Here is a 25,000-nt window from a genome sequence, read left to right as displayed (position 1 = left end):
GTCTCTTCAAAGTGCACCACGCAACCACCGAGAAGGACGCGGAGAGAGGAGAACATTTGGCGGGTAGAGGAGCGCTCCAAGGCCGGGGAAGGATCTACCATAAAACGAAGTTGCAAGACCTCCATGCGAGCGGCGGATAACCCGAGCTCCGCTGGCCGGCCGTCGACGACTTCACCCCGGCTTGAGTGCTGCCGCTGACTCGGGCGGAGGCTCCGGAGGCTGCGTGCTTGATGTACTGGAAAAATGAAGTTCTGTCCCCTCTGTCAGAGGGCAACACTGTTCCATGCACCACCAAGCAGGTACAGCAACACTACATCCAACATCTTCAGACATTTTTGCACTTTCAATTCATTATTTATATCATTTACATTACACATTGTCCTTTTTTCATTATATCTTCAATTGTTCTGCACAATTTTACAACAACATTGTTCTTTTGTTATTATATTTTCAATTTGTTCTGTTCACTTTTACACAACATTGTTCTTTTGTTGTTATATCTTCCATTTTTCTGTTCACTTTTACACATTGTTCTTTTTTAATAATATACATTCATCTTCATTCACTTTTACACAACATTGTTCTTTTTTATTATATCTTCAATTTTTCTGTTTACTTTTACACAACATTGTCCTTTTTCAATACATCTTCAATTGTTCTGCACAATTTTACAACAACATTGTTCTTTTGTCATTATATCTTCCATTTTTCTGTTCACTTTTACACAAAATTGCTCTTTTTTGATAAAATACATTCATCTCTGTTCACTTTTACACAACATTGTTCTTTTTTATTATATCTTCAATGTTTCTCTTCACTTTTACAGAGCATGCACATTGTTCTTTTTTAATTATATTTTCAAAATGTTCTGTACATTTTTACATAACATGCACATTGTCCTCTGCACAATTGTTCTGTAATTTTTTCTTATTTAAAAAAAAAAATTATCTTAATTTTCTGTACACTTTTACACGACATGCACATTGTCCTCTGCACAATTGTTCTGTTATTTTTTTTAAACGTTTATCTGGTTAGCGCCTTGCATGGCAGCTCCCGCCATCAGTGTGTGAATGTGTGTGTGAATGGGTGAATGTGGAAATACTGTCAAAGCGCTTTGAGTACCTTGAAGGTAGAAAAGCGCTATACAAGTATAACCCATTTATCATTTATCATTTATCTTCATTTTCTGTACACTTACACATGCACATTGTAGTAAGAATACGTTGTGTATTCTTATTTAAAATATATATATATATTTTAATTTTTTTCTGCACACTTTTACAAAACATGCACATTGCCCTCTGCACGATTATTTAATCTATTCTTACTTTTTAACATTTGTATCAGAAATGGTTCTGTACCTTTTACACATCCACATTGTCTTCTGCACATTGTTTTGTGTAAATTCTCCTTACTTTTAAAAATGTATACATCTTGCATTTTTCTGTACACAAAATGCACATCGTCACTTTCTCTGCTCATTGTTCTTGTACACAATATTTGTATTCCTTTCGTTTGAAAAGAAATAGAAATTGTACATTTGTCTGCAGACTTTTCCACATTATGCACATTGCCCCATTTTTTGCACATAGTTTTTTGTGTATATATTTTGTTCTTTTTTTTTTTTTTTTTTTACATATCTTGGGTTTTTCTGCACACCTTTACACAAAATGCACAATATCACCCTTTTTATACATAGTTTTTTGTGTATATATACTTAGTTCTTTTATTTTTTTTAAAATATATACAGTATATTATTTTTTTCTGCAGACTTACACAATATGCACAAGGTCACCTCTGCACATTTGTAGTACATACTTTATTTTTTCGTTTTTTCAAGACACATTTTACATTTTTTTGTACACTTTTACACGATATGCACATTGTCACCTCCTCTGCACATTTTTAGTACACATTTGTATTTATTTCGTTTTTATAAGATACATTTTAAATATTCCTGCAGACTTTTACACAATATGCAGTGTCACCATTTTTGCACATGTTTTTTGTGTATGTATATATATTTAGTTATTTTGTTAAAAAATATATATATCTTGGGTTTTTCTGCAGACTTTTACACAATATGCACAATGTCACTTATGCACATTTTTATTACATATTTGTATTTATTTCGTTTTTTTAAAGACACAATCTAAATGTTTTCTGTCCACTTTTACACAATATGCACATTGTCACCTCCTTCTGCACATTTTTAGTCCTAGTCGGTTTTTTTAAGATACAGTTAAGCTTTTTCTGCACACTTTTGCCCAAGGTCACCTTTGCCCATGTATTTTTTATTTTTTAAAAGATACATTTACATTTTTTATGCACACTTACACAATATGCAGTGTGTCACCTCTGCACATATAGTTAGTATATTTTTATTTACTTTGGTTTTTTTTAAAAGATACAGTTAAAAATGTTCTACACACGTTTACACAATATGCACATTGTCGCCTCCTCTGCACATTTGTAGTACATATTTTATTTATTTCGTTTTTTTAAAGACACATTTTACTTCTTTTTTTGCACACGTTTACACAACATGCACATTGTCACCTCCTCTGCACATTTTTAGTACATATTTTGTATTTATTTCGTTTTTTTAACATACAGTCAAAAATTTCTGCACACTGTTGCACAAAGTCACCTTTGCACATTTTATTTTTATTTTTAAAAAGATACATTTTAATTTGTTCTGCACACTTACACAATATGCACAGTGTCACCTCTCCACATAGTTAGTATATATTTTTATTTACTTGTTTTTTTTAAAGATACAGTTAAACATGTTCTGCCATAATTAGTATTAACTTCGTTTTTTTAAAGATACAGTTAAAATTGTTCTGCCATAGTTAGTATATTTTTATTTACTTCGTTTTTTTTAAAGATACAGTTAAAAAAGTTCTGCACACGTTTACACAACATGCACATTGTCACCTCCTCTGCACATTTTTAGTACATATTTTTTATTTATTTCGTTTTTTTAACATACAGTCAAAAATTTCTGCACACTGTTGCACAAAGTCACCTTTGCACATTTTATTTTTATTTTTAAAAAAGATACATTTTAATTTGTTCTGCACACTTACACAATATGCACAGTGTCACCTCTGCACATAGTTAGTATATATTTTTATTTACTTGTTTTTTTTAAAGATACAGTTAAACATGTTCTGCCATAATTAGTATTAACTTCGTTTTTTTTAAAGATACAGTTAAAATTGTTCTGCCATAGTTAGTATATTTTTATTTACTTCGTTTTTTTTAAAGATACAGTTAAAAATGTTCTGCTCATGTTTACACAACATGCACATTGTCACCTCCTCTGCACATTTTTAGTACATATTTTTTATTTATTTCGTTTTTTTAACATACAGTTAAAATTTTCTGCACACTTTTGCACAAGGTCACCTTTGCACATTTTATTTTTATTTTTTAAAAGATACATTTTAATTTGTTCTGCACACTTACACAATATGCACAGTGTCACCTCTGCACATACTGTAATTAGTATATCTTTTTATTTACTTGTTTTTTTAAAGATACAGTTAAACATGTTCTGCCATAATCAGTATATATTTTTATTTACTTCGTTTTTTTTAAAGATACAGTTAAAAATGTTCTGCCATAGTTAGTATATTTTTATTTACTTCGTTTTTTTAAAGATACAGTTAAAAAAGTTCTGCACACGTTTACACAACATGCACATTGTCACCTCCTCTGCACATTTTTAGTACATATTTTTTATTTATTTCGTTTTTTTAACATACAGTCAAAATTTTCTGCACACTGTTGCACAAAGTCACCTTTGCACATTTTATTTTTATTTTAAAAAAAGATACATTTTAATTTGTTCTGCACACTTACACAATATGCACAGTGTCACCTCTGCACATAATTAGTATATATTTTTATTTACTTAGTTTTTTTAAAGATACAGTTAAAAATATTCTGCACACTTTTACACAACATGCACGTTGTCACCTCCTCTGCACATTTTTTAGTACATTTTTTTTATTTTATTTGTTTTTTTAAAGACACATTTTACATTATTCTGCACACTTTTACACAACATGCATAATGTCAACTTTTTTGCACATTTTTTCACGGCGTCGCGGGTTTATTGTCGGCGCAGGAGAGCGCGTCACTGGTTGATGATGATGCTGCTGATGATGATGATGCTGATGATGATGATGATGATGTGTTCAGGTGATCTCCGCTGAGCGTCAGAGTTCCGCAGGCTGCAGCGTGCAGGACTCCAAGCAAATGGTGAGCATCTTCTTCTTCTTCTTCTTTCCCGCCCCATGTCCAACACCCACACTTTTTTCTCACGCCCTGCGCGCGCATCCTTCGCGGTTGTCCCCAGTCGGACGCCGAGTCCCGGCGGTCCCAGGCGACGGAGCGAGAGGATGCGCGCTCGTCCCCCAGCACGCCCTCCACGCCGTCGGTGTGCTCGCCCGCCTCCACCGCCAGCTCTGCGCCGTCCGGCGGCAAGAACCTGTGCGCCAGCTGCGGCCTGGAGATCCTGGATCGATACCTGCTCAAGGTGAGACGCTAATCGAACATGGAGGAAATATCATCAATAATATGTGACATCAATTACAACCCTTTCAAATACGCTGCAAGGCCTTCATAATAGAATTATTCTTCTTCAACTAATGTGCCATTAAAGTCAATTATATAACTTTTTAAAGGCCTTTGATTTGAGTCTGTTTTGAAACACTTTTATTGTATCGACGTCATTATTTGGTTTCATAATGGCTGCCTTTGTTTTAATGTGAAAAACTATTTTCGTTAAGATGCTAAAAATTTATTTTTTTAATAATCAATCGTGTGCAGCTGGGATAGGCTCCAGCACAACCCACGCCACCCCCTAAGGGACAAGCGGTAGAAAATAGATGGATGGATGTTTCCCTTATAAGTATTTACACTTTTGTTGGTTTATTCATTTTCAGAAAAATATCGTTTTATTTCATTGTTGTCATTTTTTTGACATCCTGTAGTTTGATATTAGTGATCGATCCTTTGATGATTGAAATCGGTTATTAATTAATGTGTTAATTATTATTATAATTGCTTGAACATACATCATATATATATATATATATATATATATATATATATATATATATATATATATATATATATATATATATATATATATATATATATATATATATATATATATATATATATATATATATATATATATATATATATATATACATTTAGATATTTTTCTTATGATTCAGGTCAGGAATAAATACTCGTGTCAATTTTAGCAGTGACAATTAATACATTTTCTGAAAAATATCGTTGTGTTTGGACATCCTGTAGTTTGATATTAGTGATCGATCCTTTGATGATTGAAATCGGTTATTAATTAATGTGTTAATTATTATTATAATTGCTTGAACATACATCATATATATATATATATATATATATATATATATATATATATATATATATATATATATATATATATATATATATATATATATATATATATATATATATATATACATTACATTTTGATATTTTTCTTATGATTCAGGTCAGGAATAAATACTCGTGTCAATTTTAGCAGTGACAATTAATACATTTTCTGAAAAATATCGTTGTGTTTCTTTGTTGTAATTTTTGGACATCCTGTAGTTTGATATTAGGGAGCGATCGTTTGATGATTGAAATCAATTATTAATTCATGTGTTAATTATGTATTTGGTTGAACATACATCATGTATAACTGAAAATATATTGCTAATAATGGACTAAAATAGGGTGACGAAACTAAATAAAAACAATAAACTAATAATAATAATTAAAGTACCATTACAAAATTAAATAAATAAATAAATAAAATTAAAAATTAAACATCAAATCGAAATAAGTGTTTGACCCAATTAGCATGGTCATCTGTGAATATATATATATATATATATATATATATATATATATATATATATATATATATATATATATATATATATATATATATATATATATATATATATATATATATATATATATATATATATATATATATATATGCCGCTTTTTTTCCTCCTTTGTGTGAAATATGTATTTGATTAAAATAAAAGAATAAACTTTGTTGTGATAATTGTGGTTTAAAGGGCAGGAATAAATACTGGTGTCAATTTTAGCAGTGACATTAAGGAGATTTTTTTTATACATATTTTCGTTCTGAAAGCTAAAAAATATATTCTTTAATGGTTGTTAAAAAAAACCAAAAAACTTTTATGGTCGTGATAAAAACTAAAAATAAAATTGTGTTGTTAAAAAGTGCAAGAATAATTTTTTCAGTCAAATTTTAGCAGCAGCATTGACATATTTTCACCACTCTTATAATTTGACTGCATTTGCTATTTCACAAAGTGTTAAAAGAAAAGACAAAAATGGGACAAGCGGTAGAAAATGGATGGGTAAAAAGTCCAATTTGAATATTAAAATAGCGACGCGTTACAGTGTTTGTTTTTGTTGTTGTTGTTGTTGTTGTACTTTATGAATCACAATGATTGTAATGAAGTGTGTGTGTGTGTGTGTGTGCGCGCGCGCAACCCAGGTGAACAACCTGATCTGGCACGTGCGCTGCCTGGAGTGTTGCGTGTGCAGGACGTCACTACGTCAGCACAGCAGCTGCTACGTCAAAAACAAAGAGATCTTCTGCAAAATGGATTATTTCAGGTAGGGTAAGTTTTCTTTGCTTTTCTTTCTCTGCACGCATGCGCACACGTGTCGCTCCCTCTGCGAGAAGCAATGGAAGCCTGGAAATAATATCATCAACTTTGTCAATACTTACGTGGATTAACCCCTCCTCACCCACACCTGAGAAATATATATTTGAAATATATCTGTATGGGTTGGTAACAATAACAATAATAATCATCATTTCAAAACATGTATTATAATTGTGGATTTTTTTATTTTTTTTTATTTTTTTACCAACAAGCATTAGTAGTTCATTTAAAAACATGCATTGTAAATGTATTTTTTTAAACTAATTATATATGAACAAATAAGTAAGTAATTTAAAAATATGCATTAAAAACATATTTTGTTTTACTAATTAAATCCATCCATCCATTTATTACCGCTTGTCCCTTAATATGACAAAAATAAGTAATTCATTTAAAAACATGCATTATAAATGTATTGGTTTTTTTTTCTACTACTACTTAAATGTAAGTAATTCATTTAAAAAAAACATGCATTATAAATGTATATTTTTTAAACCTAATTAAATATGAAAAAACAAGTAATTCATTTAAAAATATGCATTAAACACGTTTTGGTTTTTTTACTAATTAAATATGACGAAAAATAAGTAATTCATTTAAAAACATGCATTATAGATGTATTTTTTAAACTAATTAAACATGAAAATAAGTAATTCATTTTAAAAAATGCATTAAAAAAATATTTTGTTTTACTAATTAAATCCATCCATCCATTTATTACCGCTTGTCCCTTAATATGACAAAAATAAGTAATTCATTTAAAAACATGCATTATAAATGTATTGGGGTTTTTTTCTACTTAGATATGGAAATGTAAGTAATTCATTTAAAAAAAACATGCATTATAAATGTATATTTTTTAAACCTAATTAAATATGAAAAAACAAGTAATTCATTTAAAAATATGCATTAAACACATTTTTTTACTAATTAAATATGACGAAAATAAGTAATTAATTTAAAAACATACATTATAAATGTATTTTTTACTAATTAAATGTGAAAAAATAATTAATTAATTTAAAAATATGCATTAAAACATATTTTGTTTTACTAATTAAATATGACAAAAACAAGTAATTAATTTAAAAACATGCATTACAATTTTTTTAAAACTAATTAAATATGAAAAAACAAGTAATTCATTTAAAAACATGCATTATAAATGTATTATTTGTTTCAATAATTAAATATGACAAAAAAAGGAATTTGTTCAAACACATGCATTATAAATGTATAATTGTTTTTACTAATTAAATACTACAAAAATGAGTAATTTATTTCAAAAACATGCATGTATGTTTTTTTTTTTACTAATTAAACATGATAGTATTATTATTTTTAACTAATTAAATATGAAAAAAATAAGTAATTCCTTTAAAAACATGCATTATAAATGGATACTTTTTTTGTACCAATTGAATATGACAAAAATTAGCAATTTATTTAAAAACCTGCACGTATGTATTTTATTTTACTAATCAAATATGATTAAAAAAAAAAAAAGTAATTCATTTAAAAACATTCATAATAAATGTATGGATTTTTTTTACACTACATAATATGCAAAAGTAAGTATTTAATTTTAAAAAATATGTATTATATTTGTGTTTTTATTTTAATTTTTTTTTTTTTTTACTAATTATGCCAAAAATAAGCAATTCATTTCAAACATAACATGCATTATATGTATATGGATTTTTTTTTTGTGATTAAATACTACCCCAAAAAAAGAAGTTCATCTACAAATATTTGTTCGATAAAACACTTTTGTTGTTGTTTTTGACCAATTAAATATGGCCAAAATAATGAATTAATTTAAAAACATGCATTCAAATGTATTGATTTGTTTTGACTAATTAAATACTATTAACTAAATAATTAATTAAAAATATGTATCCATAAGACCCAAACATGTCGTCGTGGCTTGTGCAGCCCTTTGAGACACTTGTGATTAAGGGCTATATAAATCAACTTTGATTGATTGATTGATTGAAATAATGACATTCATGCCAATAGAACATTTGCTCTCTTTATTGGAATTGTCTTAGATTGAAACAAACTACTTTTGTATAATAATGGAAAAAATATATGTTTTATTTGATGTCACATGTTAAAAACAACTGTTTGAAAGTAAGTCCAAATAAAATAGTAACATGTAAATGAAGCCGTTTTACTTTATTCATTGAAAAGTATATTCATTTTATAAATGTGCACATTTCCAGTCAGTTTTTGTTTTGCTAATATGACTTCTTCAATTTCAAGTGACAGAATATTTCTTCTAAACAACGAAATATGGCGCAGTCTTGTTTTTCATTCTGGTTCTATTTGTAAAATTCCATAAAGTACAAAAGTAAACAATGCAACATTTTTGAGGCAGGAAAACAAAAGGGAAATTTTTGTTGTTGTTGCTTTATTTGACATTTGAGCCAATATTGCAGTGATTGATGAGCACTTGCGTGATGCAACAGGACAAAGTGTTGTATTTATTTGACATTTGAGCCAATATTGCTGTGATTGATGAGTACTGGCATGATGCGACAGGACAAAGTGTTGTATTTATTTGACATTTGAGCCAATATTGCGGTGATTTATGAGTACTGGCATGATGCAACAGGACAAAGTGTTGTATTTATTGGACATTTGAGCCAATATTGCAGTGATTGATGAGTACTGGCATGATGCAACAGGACAAAGTGTTGTATTTATTGGACATTTGAGCCAATATTGCAGTGATTTATGAGCACTTGCGTGATGCAACAGGACAAAGTGTTGTCATCACGGCGTGTTTGTGCAAGATTGTGTCAAAAATCCTCACATAAACACAACTTTTAGAGTTGATCTTTTATGTTGGTGTGTGCAGCTAGTGTGTGTGTGTGTTTAGGACACGTATGTGAGTGTGTGTGTGCTGACAAGTGAGCCCGGGGCTGTTTAGTGAGTGAGATGGGACACAAAGCACCACTCTGAGGTTCATAATCACCAGCAATTAGTCGGCCTCCACCTCCAGACCTCCAGACCAGCAATTAGACCGCTCCGAGCGCCTGGTCAGCCTGTTTTCTCCAATCTGAATGTGATTCTTACATCCCTACACACACACACACACACTTAAAGTCAGTGTTTATTTCTGCACAAGACTTTCAATCACTTTTGTCAACACACTCCAGGCTCATGTTCCAGGTGACCTCCTCCCCGACCCCTGCAGCCCGTATGGAGCGTGCAAAGTAGAGGTGGGGTGTAGGAGTGGTCAAGTGGTGCAGGAAAGGTGCAAAGAAGTCTTCAAAGTCGCATCTAGAAGTCTTCATATTTTGCTTCCACGTGGCATCGCAGCCCGAAATAATAATGAGTCCAAAAGAGTCCTCATGTTGGAAGATGTGACAAAATATCACGAAGAACTCATTTAGTGTTTAAATATAACACTTTAAATGTATTCTTATTATTTGTTGCGTTTCATTATTTCAAAACAAACATACACTTGTGACATAGATTACTTTTGTTAAATCAGTGGCTTATTTTTTGTCATATTTACTATCATTATCAAAACACATCTCATATAAATTAGTTATATTATTTAAAAAAGTATTTTGTTCCGTAAAACTATTTTCATTTGAGTGTTGTTCAAACAAATATCATGTTTGGTTTTTTTGTCAAATTAAATGACAAAGAAAAGTTAATCCACACATTTATAATATTTTCTAAATTATAGGTTTAGTCTTTTATACATTTTTATTTTATATATTTAAATTATTATTAATGAATTGCAATCTTTTTGGTCATATTATTTTAGTTCAAAGAATAAATCCACACACTTCTAATATGACGTGTAATACCTTTTTTCAATAATCAGATTTTTTTTTGGTCATATTTACTATTATGATTATCATATCGATGTGTTTCCAGTCACTTCTCATGTAAATTAATTATATTATTGTTTAAAAAAATATGTTGTCCTATAAAACTATTTTCATCATTCCAATTTGAGTGTTAATTATACAAATATAGTGTTTATTTTTTGTCAAATTAAATTACATAAAAAGTTAATCCACATTTTAGAATATTTTATTTAAATGATATGTTTAGTCTTTTATAAATTACTAATATATATATATATATATATATATATATATATATATATATATATATATATATATATATATATATATATATATATATATATATATATATATATATATATATATATATATATATATATATATATATATATTTATAAATATTATTCATAAGTTGCAATTTTTTTGGTGTCATAGTATAGTTCAAAAAATAAATCAAAACAATTTGATTACTTGTTTCAATAAATGACTTATTTTTGTCATATTTACCGTCATTATGAAAACAATATGTTTCCAGCCACTTCTCATATAAATTCATAATAATATATAATTAAAAAAAAATATTTCGTCCAATAAAACCATTTTCTTTGTTCCAGTTTTAGTGTTAATTATAAAAATGTTGTGGTTATTTTTAGCCAAATTAAATCCCCAAAAAAAAGTAAATCCACACATTTGGAATATTTATTTAAATTATGTGTTTACTTATTAAATTATTCATCTATTTTTTGTTATATTTACTGTAATTATTTATAAAAAATAGTTTCTAATAATTTTAAATATATATTGAGGTTAAAATTGTTTTTGTTTTTTAATCCATAAAACTATATTTATTTCTTCCAGTTTTAGTGTTAGTTATAGAATTATGGTGTTAGTTTTTTTTGTAATATTTAATTATATATATAAAAAAGTAGTTAGTCCACATATTTAAAATATAAATTACAAATGTATTTAAATAGTTTTTATCAAACATTATTTATAGGTTTTAAAATATTTATCAATTGTTTCCGCTCACTTTTATTATATATTGATTCTAGTAGTTTATTCGTGTTTTATTATATTATATTTCTTTCTCCATTTTTTTGTGTTAATCAAACAAAAAGTAGTGTTTGTTTTGTTTGTATTATTTAATCACTGTAAAAAAAGAAGTTAATCCACATATTCAAAATACATATTTTTTAATATTTATTTATATTATTATGTATTTATTTAAATGTTCCCATTTTCTAGTCATATATACAGTCAATATCATGAATGCATATAATAACTTTCTATAAACTACTCATTTATATATATAATACATTTTTTGTCATATTATTAAATTAGTACAAATAAATGAATCCACTCACTTATGTTTCTGCATTAGTTGCTTGTTAAATAACTCATATGTTTACGTTTGCTCTTAATCAATCAATCAATCAATCAATCAATCAATCAATCAATCAATCAATACATCAGTCATTGCTGCCATGGGTCTGCACATGTCATCAATAAAAGTCAGTGATGATTTTTTGTCATATTTTGGACGTCGTGTGCACATAATGTGTGTGTCATCTGTCATCTGACTTTGACTGACAGCTGCTTTTATGGCCACTAATAGCTGTGTGTGTGTGTGTGTGTGTGTGTGTGTGTGTGTGTGTGTGTGTGTGTGTGTGTGTGTGTGTGTGTGTGTGTGTGTGTGTGTTAGGGTAGAGGTGCAGGACAGAGCCCTTGCTGTGCCACATGGGGGTTTATAGACACACACACACACACACACACACACACACACACACACACACACACACACACACACACACACACACACACACACACACACACACACACACACACACACACACAGAGAGAGAGAGAGAGAGGAAGTTAGCAGTTTTGTAATCAGGGCCCCCTTGACGCTCATACTGTATGCCGAGTGTTGCATCATTATTTCAATCAACCACCTCTGCTGAGGTGCTTCTGGTTTCCATGGCAACAGACCCCAAATATGAATGACAAGAAGACATGTGTGTGTCACACAACACGTGTGGTCTCACACAATATGTGTAGTGTCACACAAAATGTGTAGTGTCACACAACATGTGTGTGTCACAAAGCTGCTTGATTACATTTGTGTAGTTGGTGCATATTCATATACCAATGATATAATCAATATTTAATTTATCAATGATATAATATAATCAATATTTAATACATCAATGATATAATATAATCAATATTTAATACATCAATGATATACTATAATCAATATTTAATATATCAATGATATAATATAATCAATATTTAATACATCAATGATATAATATAATCAATATTTAATACATCAGTGATATAATATAATCAACATTTAATATATCAATGATATAATATAATCAATATATAATACATCAATAATATAATATAATCAATATTTCATATATCAATGATATAATATGATCAATATTTAATATACCAATGATATGATATAATCAACATGTAATACATCACACACGTCATTATTCACAAGATGTAGTTTAGAAAGTTGTTTTGTGGATTTATGTCTACAAACTACTACTCTATACATTCTGATGTATGATGTATATGATGTATGATGTATATGACATATGATGTATGACATATGATGTATGATGTATATGATGTATGATGTATATGATGTATGATGTATGACATATGATGTATGATGTATATGACATATGATGTATGATGTATGACATATGATGTATGACATATTATGTATGATGTATATGACGTATGATGTATGACATATGATGTATGATGTATGACATACGATGTATGATGTATGATGTATGACATGATGTATGATGTATATGACATATGATGTATGACATATGATGTATGGCATATGATGTATATGATGTATGATGTATGACATATGATGTATGATGTATATGACATATGATGTATAATGTATGACATATGATGTATGATGTATATGACATATGATGTATGATGTATGACATATGATGTATAACATTTGATGTATGATGTATATGACATCATGTATGACATGATGTATGATGTATATGACATATGATGTATGATGCATGACATATGTTGTATGATGTATATTACATATGATGTATGACATATGATGTATGATGTATAACAAATGATGTATGACATATGATGTATGATATATGACATATGATGTATGATGTATGACATATGATGTATGATGTATGACATATGATATATGATGTATATGACATATGATGTATGATGTATATGACATATAATGTATGTGACATAGGATGTATGATGTATGACATATAATGTATGTATGACATATAATGTATGTGACATATGATGTATGATGTATGATGTATGACATAATGTATGTGACATATGATGTATGATGTATGACATATAATGTATGTGACATAGGATGTATGATGTGTGCCATATAATGTATGTGACATAGGATGTATGATGTATGACATATAATGTATGTGACATAGGATGTATGATGTATGACATATAATGTATGTGACATAGGATGTATGATGTATGACATATAATGTATGTGACATAGGGTGTATGATGTATGACATAATGTATGTGACAGGATGTATGATGTATGACATATAATGTATGTGACATATGATGTATGACGAAGGACGTTTAAGGTAGGATGTATGATGTGTGACAAATGATGAATGACATATGACATATGATGTATATGAGATATGATGTACAGTATATGACATATGATGTATATGACATATGGTGTATGTGACATAGGATGTATGATGTATGACATATGATGTATGTGACATAGGATGTATGACATATAATGTATGTGACATATGATGTATGATGTATGACATATAATGTATGTGACATAGGATGTATGATGTATGATATATAATGTATGTGACATAGGATGTATGATGTATGACATATAATGTATGTGACATCGGATGTATGATGTATGTGACATAGGATGTATGATGTATGACATATAATGTATGTGACAGGATGTATGATGTATGACATATAATGTATGTGGCATAGGATGTATGATGTATGATGTATGTGACATAAGATGTATGATGTATGACATATACTGTATGTGACAGGATGTATGATGTATGACATAATGTATGTGGCATAGGATGTATGATGTATGATGTATGTGGCATAGGATGTATGATGTATGACATATAATGTATGTGACATAGGATGTATGATGTATGACATATAATGTATGTGACATAGGATGTATGATGTATGACATATAATGTATGTGACAGGATGTATGACATATAATGTATGTGACATAGGATGTATGATGTATGACATAATGTATGTGGCTTAGGATGTATGATGTATGTGGCATAGGATGTATGATGTATGATGTATGTGACATAGGATGTATGATGTATGACATATAATGTATGTGACATATGATGTATGACGAAGGACGTTTAATGTAGGATGTATGATGTGTGACAAATGATGAATGACATATGACATATGATGTATATGAGATATGATGTATATGACATATGGTGTATGTGACATAGGATGTATGATGTATGATGTATGACATATGATGTATGTGACATAGGATGTATGACATATAATGTATGTGACATATGATGTATGATGTATGACATATAATGTATGTGACATAGGATGTATGATGTATGTGACATAGGATGTATGATGTATGACATATAATGTATGTGACATAGGATGTATGATGTATGATATATAATGTATGTGACATAGGATGTATGATGTATGTGACATAGGATGTATGATGTATGACATATAATGTATGTGACATAGGATGTATGACATATAATGTATGTGACATAGGATGTATGATGTATGACATATAATGTATGTGACATAGGATGTATGATGTATGTGACATAGGATGTATGATGTATGACATATAATGTATGTGACAGGATGTATGATGTATGACATATAATGTATGTGACATAGGATGTATGACATATAATGTATGTGACATAGGATGTATGACATATAATGTATGTGACATAGGATGTATGATGTATGACATATAATGTATGTGACATAGGATGTATGACATATAATGTATGTGACATAGGATGTATGACATATAATGTATGTGACATAGGATGTATGATGTATGACATATAATGTATGTGACATAGGATGTATGATGTATGATATATAATGTATGTGACATAGGATGTATGATGTATGTGACATAGGATGTATGATGTATGACATATAATGTATGTGACATAGGATGTATGATGTATGTGACATAGGATGTATGATGTATGACATATAATGTATGTGACAGGATGTATGATGTATGACATATAATGTATGTGGCATAGGATGTATGATGTATGATGTATGTGACATAGGATGTATGATGTATGACATATAATGTATGTGACATAGGATGTATGATGTATGACATATAATGTATGTGGCATAGGATGTATGATGTATGATGTATGTGACATAGGATGTATGATGTATGACATATAATGTATGTGACAGGATGTATGATGTATGACATATAATGTATGTGGCATAGGATGTATGATGTATGATGTATGTGACATAGGATGTATGATGTATGACATATAATGTATGTGGCATAGGATGTATGATGTATGTGACATAGGATGTATGATGTATGACATATAACATGAGGAGACACATTTTTGAAGTGGAATTCTTTCCCATTCTTGCTTGATGTACAGCTTAAGTTGTTCAACAGTCTCCCTTCTCATATTTTAGCCTTTACACAATTTCAATGTCTGGACTACAGGCAGGCCAGTCTAGTACCCGCACTCTTTTACCATGAAGCCACGCTGTTGTAACACCTGGCTTGGCATTGTCTTGCTGAAATAAGCAGGGGAGTCCATGATAACAACATATGTTGCTCCAAAAGCTGTATGTACCTTTCAGCATTAATGGTGCCTTCACAGATGTGTAAGTTACCCATGTCTTGGCCACTAATACACCCCCATACCATCACACATGCTGCCTTTTACACTTTCACCCTAGAACAATCCGGATGGTTCTTTTCCTCTTTGGTCCACAGTTTCCAAAAACAATTTGAAATGTGGACTCGTCAGACCACAGAACACTTTTTCACTTTGCATCAGTCCATCTTAGATGAGCTCGGGCCCAGCAAAGTGTTTCCGGGTGTTGTTGAGAAATGGCTTTGGCTTTGCATAGTAGAGTTTTAACTTGCACTTACAGATGTAGCGACCAACTGTAGTTACTGACAGTGGGTTTTCTGAAGTGTTCCTGAGCCCATGTGGTGATATCCTTTACACGCTGATGTGGCTTTTTGATGCCTGAGGGATCCAAGGTGTGTAATATCATGGCTTACCTGCAGTGATTTCTCCAGATTGAACCTTTTGATGATATTACGGAGCGTAGAGGGTGAAATCCCTAAATTCCTTGTTGAGAAATGTTGTTCTTAAACAATTTGCTCAGGCATTTGTTGACAAAGTGGTGACCCTCGCCCCGTCCTTGTCTGTGAATGACTGAGCATTTCATGGAAGCTGCTTTTATACCCAATCATGGCACCCACCTGTTCCCAATTAGCCTGTTCACCTGTGGGATGTTCCAAATAAGTGTATTGATGAGCATTCCTCAACTTTATCACTCTTTTTTGCCACTCGTGCCAGCTTTTGTGAAACATGTTGCAGTCTATTCAATTGAATATAAGTTGAAAATAGGGATGTCCGATAATGGCTTTTTGCCGATATCCGATATTCCGATATTGTCCAACTCTTTAATTACCGATACCGATATCAACCGATACCGATATCAACCGATATATGCAGTCGTGGAATTAACACATTATTATGCCTAATTTGGACAACCATGTATGGTGAAGATAAGGTACTTTTTAAAAAAAATAATAAAATAAGATAACTAAATTAAAAACATTTTCTTGAATAAAAAAGAAAGTAAAACAATATAAAAACAGTTACATAGAAACTAGTAATTAATTAAAATGAGTCAAATTAACTGTTAAAGGTTAGTACTATTAGTGGAGCAGCAGCACGCACAATCATGTGTGCTTACGGACTGTATCCCTTGCAGACTGTATTGATATATATTGATATATAATGTAGGAACCAGAATATTGATAACAGAAAGAAATGGGGGAAGGAGGTTTTTTGGGTTGGTGCACTAATTGTAAGTGTATCTTGTGTTTTTTTATGTTGATTTAATAAAAAAATAAAAAATAAAAAAAACAACCAAAAAACCGATACAGATAATAAAAAAACCGATTCCGATAATTTCCGATATTACATTTTAACGCATTTATCGGCCGATAATATCGGCAGGCCGATATTATCGGACATCCCTAGTTGAAAAGGATTTGTTGTATTCTCTTTTTATTTACCATTTATTTACACAACTTCACTGCTTTTGGCTTTTGTATTATTTATGATGAATGACGTATTTATGATTTATTTATGATGAATGACGTACGACTTAAGACAAATGATGAATGATGTACAACGTATGATGTGTGTATATATGCATATTCATATGTGTGTGTATATATGTGTGTGCTTTTGTAAATATATGTGTGTGCATATATGTTTATAAAATGTGAATATATATTTATACATATATACACATTTTATATACATATATACTTTTTTCTTTTCTTATTTTACATAATATATATGTTGGGTGTTCCAACAGGACAATGACCTCAAAAGTGGTAAAGGAATGGCTAAATCAGGCTAGAATGAAGGTTTTAGAATGGCCTTCCCAAATGTCCTGATTTAAAGGTGTGGACAATGCTGAAGAAACAAGTCCATGTCAGAAAAGCAACACATTTAGCTGAACTGCAGCAATTTAGTGGTCAAGCAGAAGCTTGTGGATGGCTACCAAAAGCGCCTTATTGCAGGTCAACTTGCCAAGGAAGCAAATATTAACATTGCTGTATGTATACTTTTGACCCTCACATTTTCAGTAGAGCCATAATAAATTCATAAAAGAAGCAAACTTCATGAATGTTTTTTGTGAGCAACAAGTATGTGCTCCAATCACTACATCACAAAAAAATAAGACTTGTAGAAATGATTGGAAACTCAAGACAGCCATGACATGATGTTCTTTACACGTGTATGTACACTTTTGACCACCACTGTATATATATATATAATTTATATGTATTAATATATATGTATATGTATGTATATGTAGATGTATATGTATGTATGTATATGTATGCATATATGTATGTATATATGTATGTGTATGTATATACAGTATATATGTATATATGTGTATATATATACCTAATGTATATGTATATATGTATCCGTTTATAAATGTATATTTATGTGTATATGAATGTGTATATATATCTAATGTATATGTATGTATATATGTATATGTTTTTATATGTATATATGTGTGTTCCAACCTGAGTGCCCTTGTGTGTGTGTGTCGCAGCACAAAGACAACGTATCGACACACACACACACACACACACACACACACACACACACACACACACTTATATATTATATATATTTATGAGAATGTAATATTTATTTTATGACAAAAGCACAAAATATGCAATATTTCTCCCTCAAAAAGGTTTCTTAAAGTGTAATATTTGATGTAAAGTCATTGGAGCCATAAAAAGCTCAATAATTCATAACCAGATTTGAAGAATGACAGTTTAAAAAAAATAAACAATAATAATCCCGGGGATCCAAAAGGGTCCCACTCATAAACGTGTTCAACATAAGTCATGCATTTTCACTTTCACTTTCACTTTCAACACTTCAATCTCTAAATCTACTTCACATCCATCCAATGATTATAAATATTATTTTAATTACGGTTTTGTTTGCTCTTTTTGTCATTGGAAATTATTTTATAGGCAATATTTTCCCCCAATTTTCTTTTAAAGTGTACAATTTGATGTGAAGTAATTGGAGTCATAAATAGGTCAATAATTCATAACATTAGTGATTTAAATTTTTTTTAGTAATCCCACTAAAAGTATTGGGGATCCAAAAGGACCCCACTCATAAAATGTTAAATATGAGTCCATCTGTCCATTATAAGGTGTTGTTGTTAAAAACATTTTTTTGGTTTGTTTTATGACCTTTTTGTCGTTGTAAACGTAGTTATTTCATGGCAAACACACAACATATGCAACATTTCAAAGTGTCATATTTGATGTGGAGTCATTGGATCCTTAAATAAGTCAATAATTCACAACATTGATTTTTTTTATTCATTATTATTTTTTGAGCAATGACAGTTTTAAAAAGAAAACAAAAACAGTCTGCATGGCAGTTTTGTGTTATTGGAGTCAACATTACAACTTGTTATTGTTACATTCCACCTGTTTCATCTTTTATTACACTCTTTTGTAATAGTATTTTTTGAAGGTTAAAAAATGAGCTGTGGACATTTTGTACAATTGTTTGTCATGTTACGTCTACAATGTTTTTATGTCCAGTATTATTATTATTATTGTTATTATTATAATTATTATTGTTGTTGTTATTATTATTGTTGTTGTTGTTATTATTGTTATGATTATTATGGTTGTTGTTATTATTATTGTTATTGTTGTTATTAGTATTATTATTTTTATTGCTATTGTTATTATTATTATTAATATTATTATTATTGTTATTATTATTATTGTTGTTGTTTTTATTGCTATTGCTATTGTTATTATTAATATTATTATAGTTATTGTATTTGTTATTATTATTGTTATTATTATCATTGTTGTTATTATTGTTAATATTATTACTATTATTATAATAGGTATTATTGTTGTTGTTGTTGTTATTATTATTGTTATTATTATCATTGTTGTTATTATTGTTAATATTATTACTATTGTTATAATAGGTATTATTATTATTGTTGTTGTTATTATTGTTATTATTATCATTGTTGTTGTTATTATTGTTATTATTATTATTATTATTATTATTGTTATTATTATTATTGGTATTATTATTAATGTTATTTTTATTATTATTATTATTGTTACACATGTAAGTCCTGAAACTGAGACTTCACAGACCGACTTAGAGTGGAGGACTTGAGTGGTGCTGGTTCTCCCGTGTCTCCTTCCCTCATCTGCTTCCCTCATCTCCTTCCCTCATGTCTCCTTCCCTCATCTGCTTCCCTCATCTCCTTCCCTCATCTCCTTCCCTCATGTCTCCTTCCCTCATCTGCTTCCCTCATCTCCTTCCCTCATGTCTCCTTCCCTCATCTCCTTCCCTCATGTCTCCTTCCCTCATCTCCTTCCCTCATGTCTCCTTCCCTCATGTCTCCTTCTCTCATCTCCTTCCCTCATGTCTCCTTCCCTCATCTCCTTCACTCATGTCTCCTTCCCTCATGTCTCCTTCCCTCATGTCTCCTTCCCTCATGTCTCCTTCTCTGTAACATTTAACGTCTGCTCCTTCTTTTTATTGATATTATTTGGACGTGCGTCCGCAGTGTGTCACGTGTGGCAGCACAAAGACCACACAACACATTCTTCTTACCTAAAAAGCATAATTGGCCGTGACACATGTGCATGGCATTGCTAACAGATGCTGTACACTGTTAACAAATAGTCAGTAGGTTTTACAGTAAAGACACACAAAATGGCAGCTGAGTCAGCAGACATTTTTACTGTACATTGTTTAGTTTCTCTTACGTACAGCGGGGTGATGTACTCCTTCATGTCATGTACTCCTTCATGTGATGTACTCCTTCATGTGATGTACTCCTTCATGTGATGTACTCCTTCATGTGATGTACTCCTTCATGTGATGTACTCCTTCATGTCATGTACTCCTTCATGTCATGTACTCCTTCATGTGATGTACTCCTTCATGTGATGTACTCCTTCATGTAATGTACTCCTTCATGTGATGTACCCCTTCATGTGATGTACTCCTTCATGTGATGTACTCCTTCATGTGATGTACTCCTTCATGTCATGTACTCCTTCATGTGATGTACTCCTTCATGTCATGTACTCCTTCATGTGATGTACTCCTTCATGTCATGTACTCCTTCATGTGATGTACTCCTTCATGTGATGTACTCCTTCATGTGATGTACTCCTTCATGTCATGTACTCCTTCATGTACTCCTTCATGTGATGTACTCCTTCATGTGATGTACTCCTTCATGTGATGTACTCCTTCATGTGATGTACTCCTTCATGTAATGTACTCCTTCATGTGATGTACTCCTTCATGTGATGTACTCCTTCACGTAATGTACTCCTTCATGTACTCCTTCATGTGATGTACTCCTTCATGTGATGTACTCCTTCATGTGATGTACTCCTTCATGTGATGTACTCCATGTGATGTACTCCATGTCATGTACTCCATGTGATGTACTCCTTCATGTCATGTACTCCTTCATGTGATGTACTCCTTCATGTCATGTACTCCTTGTGATGTACTCCATGTGATGTACTCCATGTGACGTACTCCATGTGATGTACTCCTTCATGTGATGTACTCCTTCATGTCATGTACTCCTTCATGTCATGTACTCCTTCATGTCATGTACTCCTTCATGTACTCCTTCATGTACTCCTTCATGTACTCCTTCATGTACTCCTTCATGTAATGTACTCCTTCATGTCATGTACTCCTTCATGTCATGTACTCCTTCATGTACTCCTTCATGTGATGTACTCCTTCATGTGATGTACTCCTTCATGTGATGTACTCCTTCATGTGATGTACTCCTTCATGTGATGTACTCCTTCACGTAATGTACTCCTTCATGTGATGTACTCCTTCATGTGATGTACTCCTTCATGTGATGTACTCCATGTGATGTACTCCATGTGATGTACTCCTTCATGTCATGTACTCCTTCATGTGATGTACTCCTTCATGTGATGTACTCCTTGTGATGTACTCCATGTGATGTACTCCATGTGATGTACTCCTTCATGTGATGTACTCCTTCATGTGATGTACTCCTTCATGTACTCCTTCATGTACTCCTTCATGTAATGTACTCCTTCATGTCATGTACTCCTTCATGTCATGTACTCCTTCATGTACTCCTTCATGTGATGTACTCCTTCATGTGATGTACTCCTTCATGTACTCCTTCATGTAATGTAATCCTTCATGTAATCCTTCATGTAATGTACTCCTTCATGTACTCCTTCATGTGATGTACTCCTTCATGTCATGTACTCCTTCATGTCATATACTCCTTCATGTCATGTACTTCTTCATGTCATGTACTCCTTCATGTACTCCTTCATGTCATGTACTCCTTCATGTGATGTACTCCTTCATGTGATGTACTCCTTCATGTAATCCTTCATGTAATGTACTCCTTCATGTAATGTACTCCTTCATGTGATGTACTCCTTCATGTGATGTACTCCTTCATGTGATGTAATCCTTCATGTGATGTACTCCTTCATGTAATGTACTCCTTCATGTGATGTAATCCTTCATGTGATGTACTTCTTCATGTGATGTACTCCTTCATGTACTCCTTCATGTGATGTACTCCTTCATGTGATGTACTCCTTCATGTGATGTACTCCTTCATGTACTCCTTCATGTGATGTACTCCTTTACTCCTTCATGTGATGTACTCCTTCATGTGATGTACTCCTTCATGTACTCCTTCATGTGATGTACTCCTTCATGTGATGTACTCCTTCATGTCATGTACTCCTTCATGTGATGTACTCCTTCATGTCATGTACTCCTTCATGTGATGTACTCCTTCATGTGATGTACTCCTTCATGTCATGTACTCCTTCATGTACTCCTTCATGTGATGTACTCCTTCATGTCATGTACTCCTTCATGTAATCCTTCAATGTAGTCCTTCATGTACTCCTTCATGTAATGTACTCCTTCATGTGATGTACTCCTTCATGTGATGTAATCCTTCATGTAATGTACTCCTTCATGTAATCCTTCATGTAATGTACTCCTTCATGTAATGTACTCCTTCATGTAATGTACTCCTTCACGTTATGTACTCCTTCATGTACTCCTTCACGTAAATGTACTCCTTCATGTACTCCTTCACGTTATGTACTCCTTCATGTACTCCTTCACGTAATGTACTCCTTCATGTACTCCTTCACGTAATGTACTCCTTCATGTACTCCTTCACGTAATGTACTCCTTATGTACTCCTTCACGTAATGTACTCCTTCATGTACTCCTTCACGTAATGTACTCCTTCACGTGATGTACTCCTTCATGTAATGTACTCCTTCATGTGATGTACTCCATGTGATGTACTCCTTCATGTAATGTACTCCTTATGTACTCCTTCACGTAATGTACTCCTTCATGTACTCCTTCACGTAATGTACTCCTTCATGTGATGTACTCCTTCATGTAATGTACTCCTTCACGTAATGTACTCCTTCAAGTAATGTACTCCTTCATGTGATGTACTCCTTCATGGCTTCCTTCTCGGGGCGTGACAGGTTCTACAAGCGGCTGCATGGCAGGGTAGCGTCGGGGAGTAGCTCGATGGCGCAGTCGTAGGGTCTGTGAGGAGGAAGGGATTGTGCGCCTTCTTTGCTGAATACTTCGGCAAGATGGTGGTGGCACGCCGGTATCCGGGCCAGATCAGCGTGAGGATACCAGGTCTGGGTCCGCTCATCGGAGGAAACGCTGACTTGAGGCAGTTAGCGTGGCATGGGGTGCTCCACGCCAGATCAGCGTGAAGAATACCAGGTCTGGGTTGGCTGATCGGAGGAAACGCTGACTCGAGGCAGTTAGCGTGGCATGGGGTGCTCCACGCCATGGTCTTGCCAGAGGTCCAGGAGACGTGTGGGTCGTGATGCCGCAGCCATGATCTCCCAAGGACTAACAGAGCGACGGGGGCTTCCAGCACCCAGAAACTAATAGTCTTGACATGGTTCCCCGAAAGGGTTTGGGATAGTGGCTCCATGCGGTGCTTAATGGGTCCCAAAGGGCGCCCATCCAGGGCTTGAGCGGGAAGAATCTTGTCTAAGGGTACCAGAGGAATACCAGCTTGCTGGGCGAACTCGTAGTCCATCAGACTCTCGTCTGCTCCGGAGTCCAAATAAGCATCCACTCGCACAGTCTTGGTGTTCCACACCAAGGACATAAGACACGGGAACAGGGAAGGCACTACTGGAAACACAAAGGACATAAGACACGGGAACAGGGAAGGCACTACTGGAAACACAAAGGACATAAGACACGGGAACAGGGAAGGCACTACTGGAAACACCAAGGACATAAGACACGGGAACAGGGAAGGCACTACTGGAAACACCAAGGACATAAGACATGGGAACAGGGAAGGCACTACTGGAAACACAAAGGAAATAAGACACGGGAACAGGGGAAGCACTACTGGAAACACAAA

The 25,000-nt window shown here is 32.1% G+C and overlaps 2 protein-coding genes across 3 annotated transcripts in view; both read left to right on the top strand.

Annotated features, from left to right (window-relative positions):
* si:ch211-243g18.2 (uncharacterized protein LOC559906 homolog) overlaps positions 1 to 25,000 on the top strand; it is a 237,527-nt gene that overhangs the window by 106,133 nt on the left and 106,394 nt on the right. The gene's annotated exons all lie outside the window — the stretch shown is intronic.
* The window catches only part of lhx6a (LIM homeobox 6a), a 40,901-nt gene that overhangs the window by 85 nt on the left and 15,816 nt on the right, over positions 1 to 25,000 (top strand). For both annotated transcript variants that reach the window (XM_062055128.1, XM_062055127.1), the window contains exons 1-4: positions 1 to 299; positions 4,213 to 4,272; positions 4,370 to 4,549; positions 6,590 to 6,711. The exon at positions 1 to 299 is cut by the window's left edge and continues 85 nt beyond it. In XM_062055128.1, the coding sequence (XP_061911112.1) occupies positions 231 to 299; positions 4,213 to 4,272; positions 4,370 to 4,549; positions 6,590 to 6,711 (431 nt within the window). In that variant the 5' untranslated portion in view covers positions 1 to 230. The remainder of the gene's footprint in view (positions 300 to 4,212; positions 4,273 to 4,369; positions 4,550 to 6,589; positions 6,712 to 25,000) is intronic.

Source organism: Entelurus aequoreus, linkage group LG08, assembly GCF_033978785.1.
Source record: "Entelurus aequoreus isolate RoL-2023_Sb linkage group LG08, RoL_Eaeq_v1.1, whole genome shotgun sequence".
NCBI lineage: Eukaryota > Metazoa > Chordata > Actinopteri > Syngnathiformes > Syngnathidae > Entelurus > Entelurus aequoreus.
Note: the sequence above shows the minus strand (reverse complement) of the source record. Positions and strands in the feature narration are given on the sequence as shown.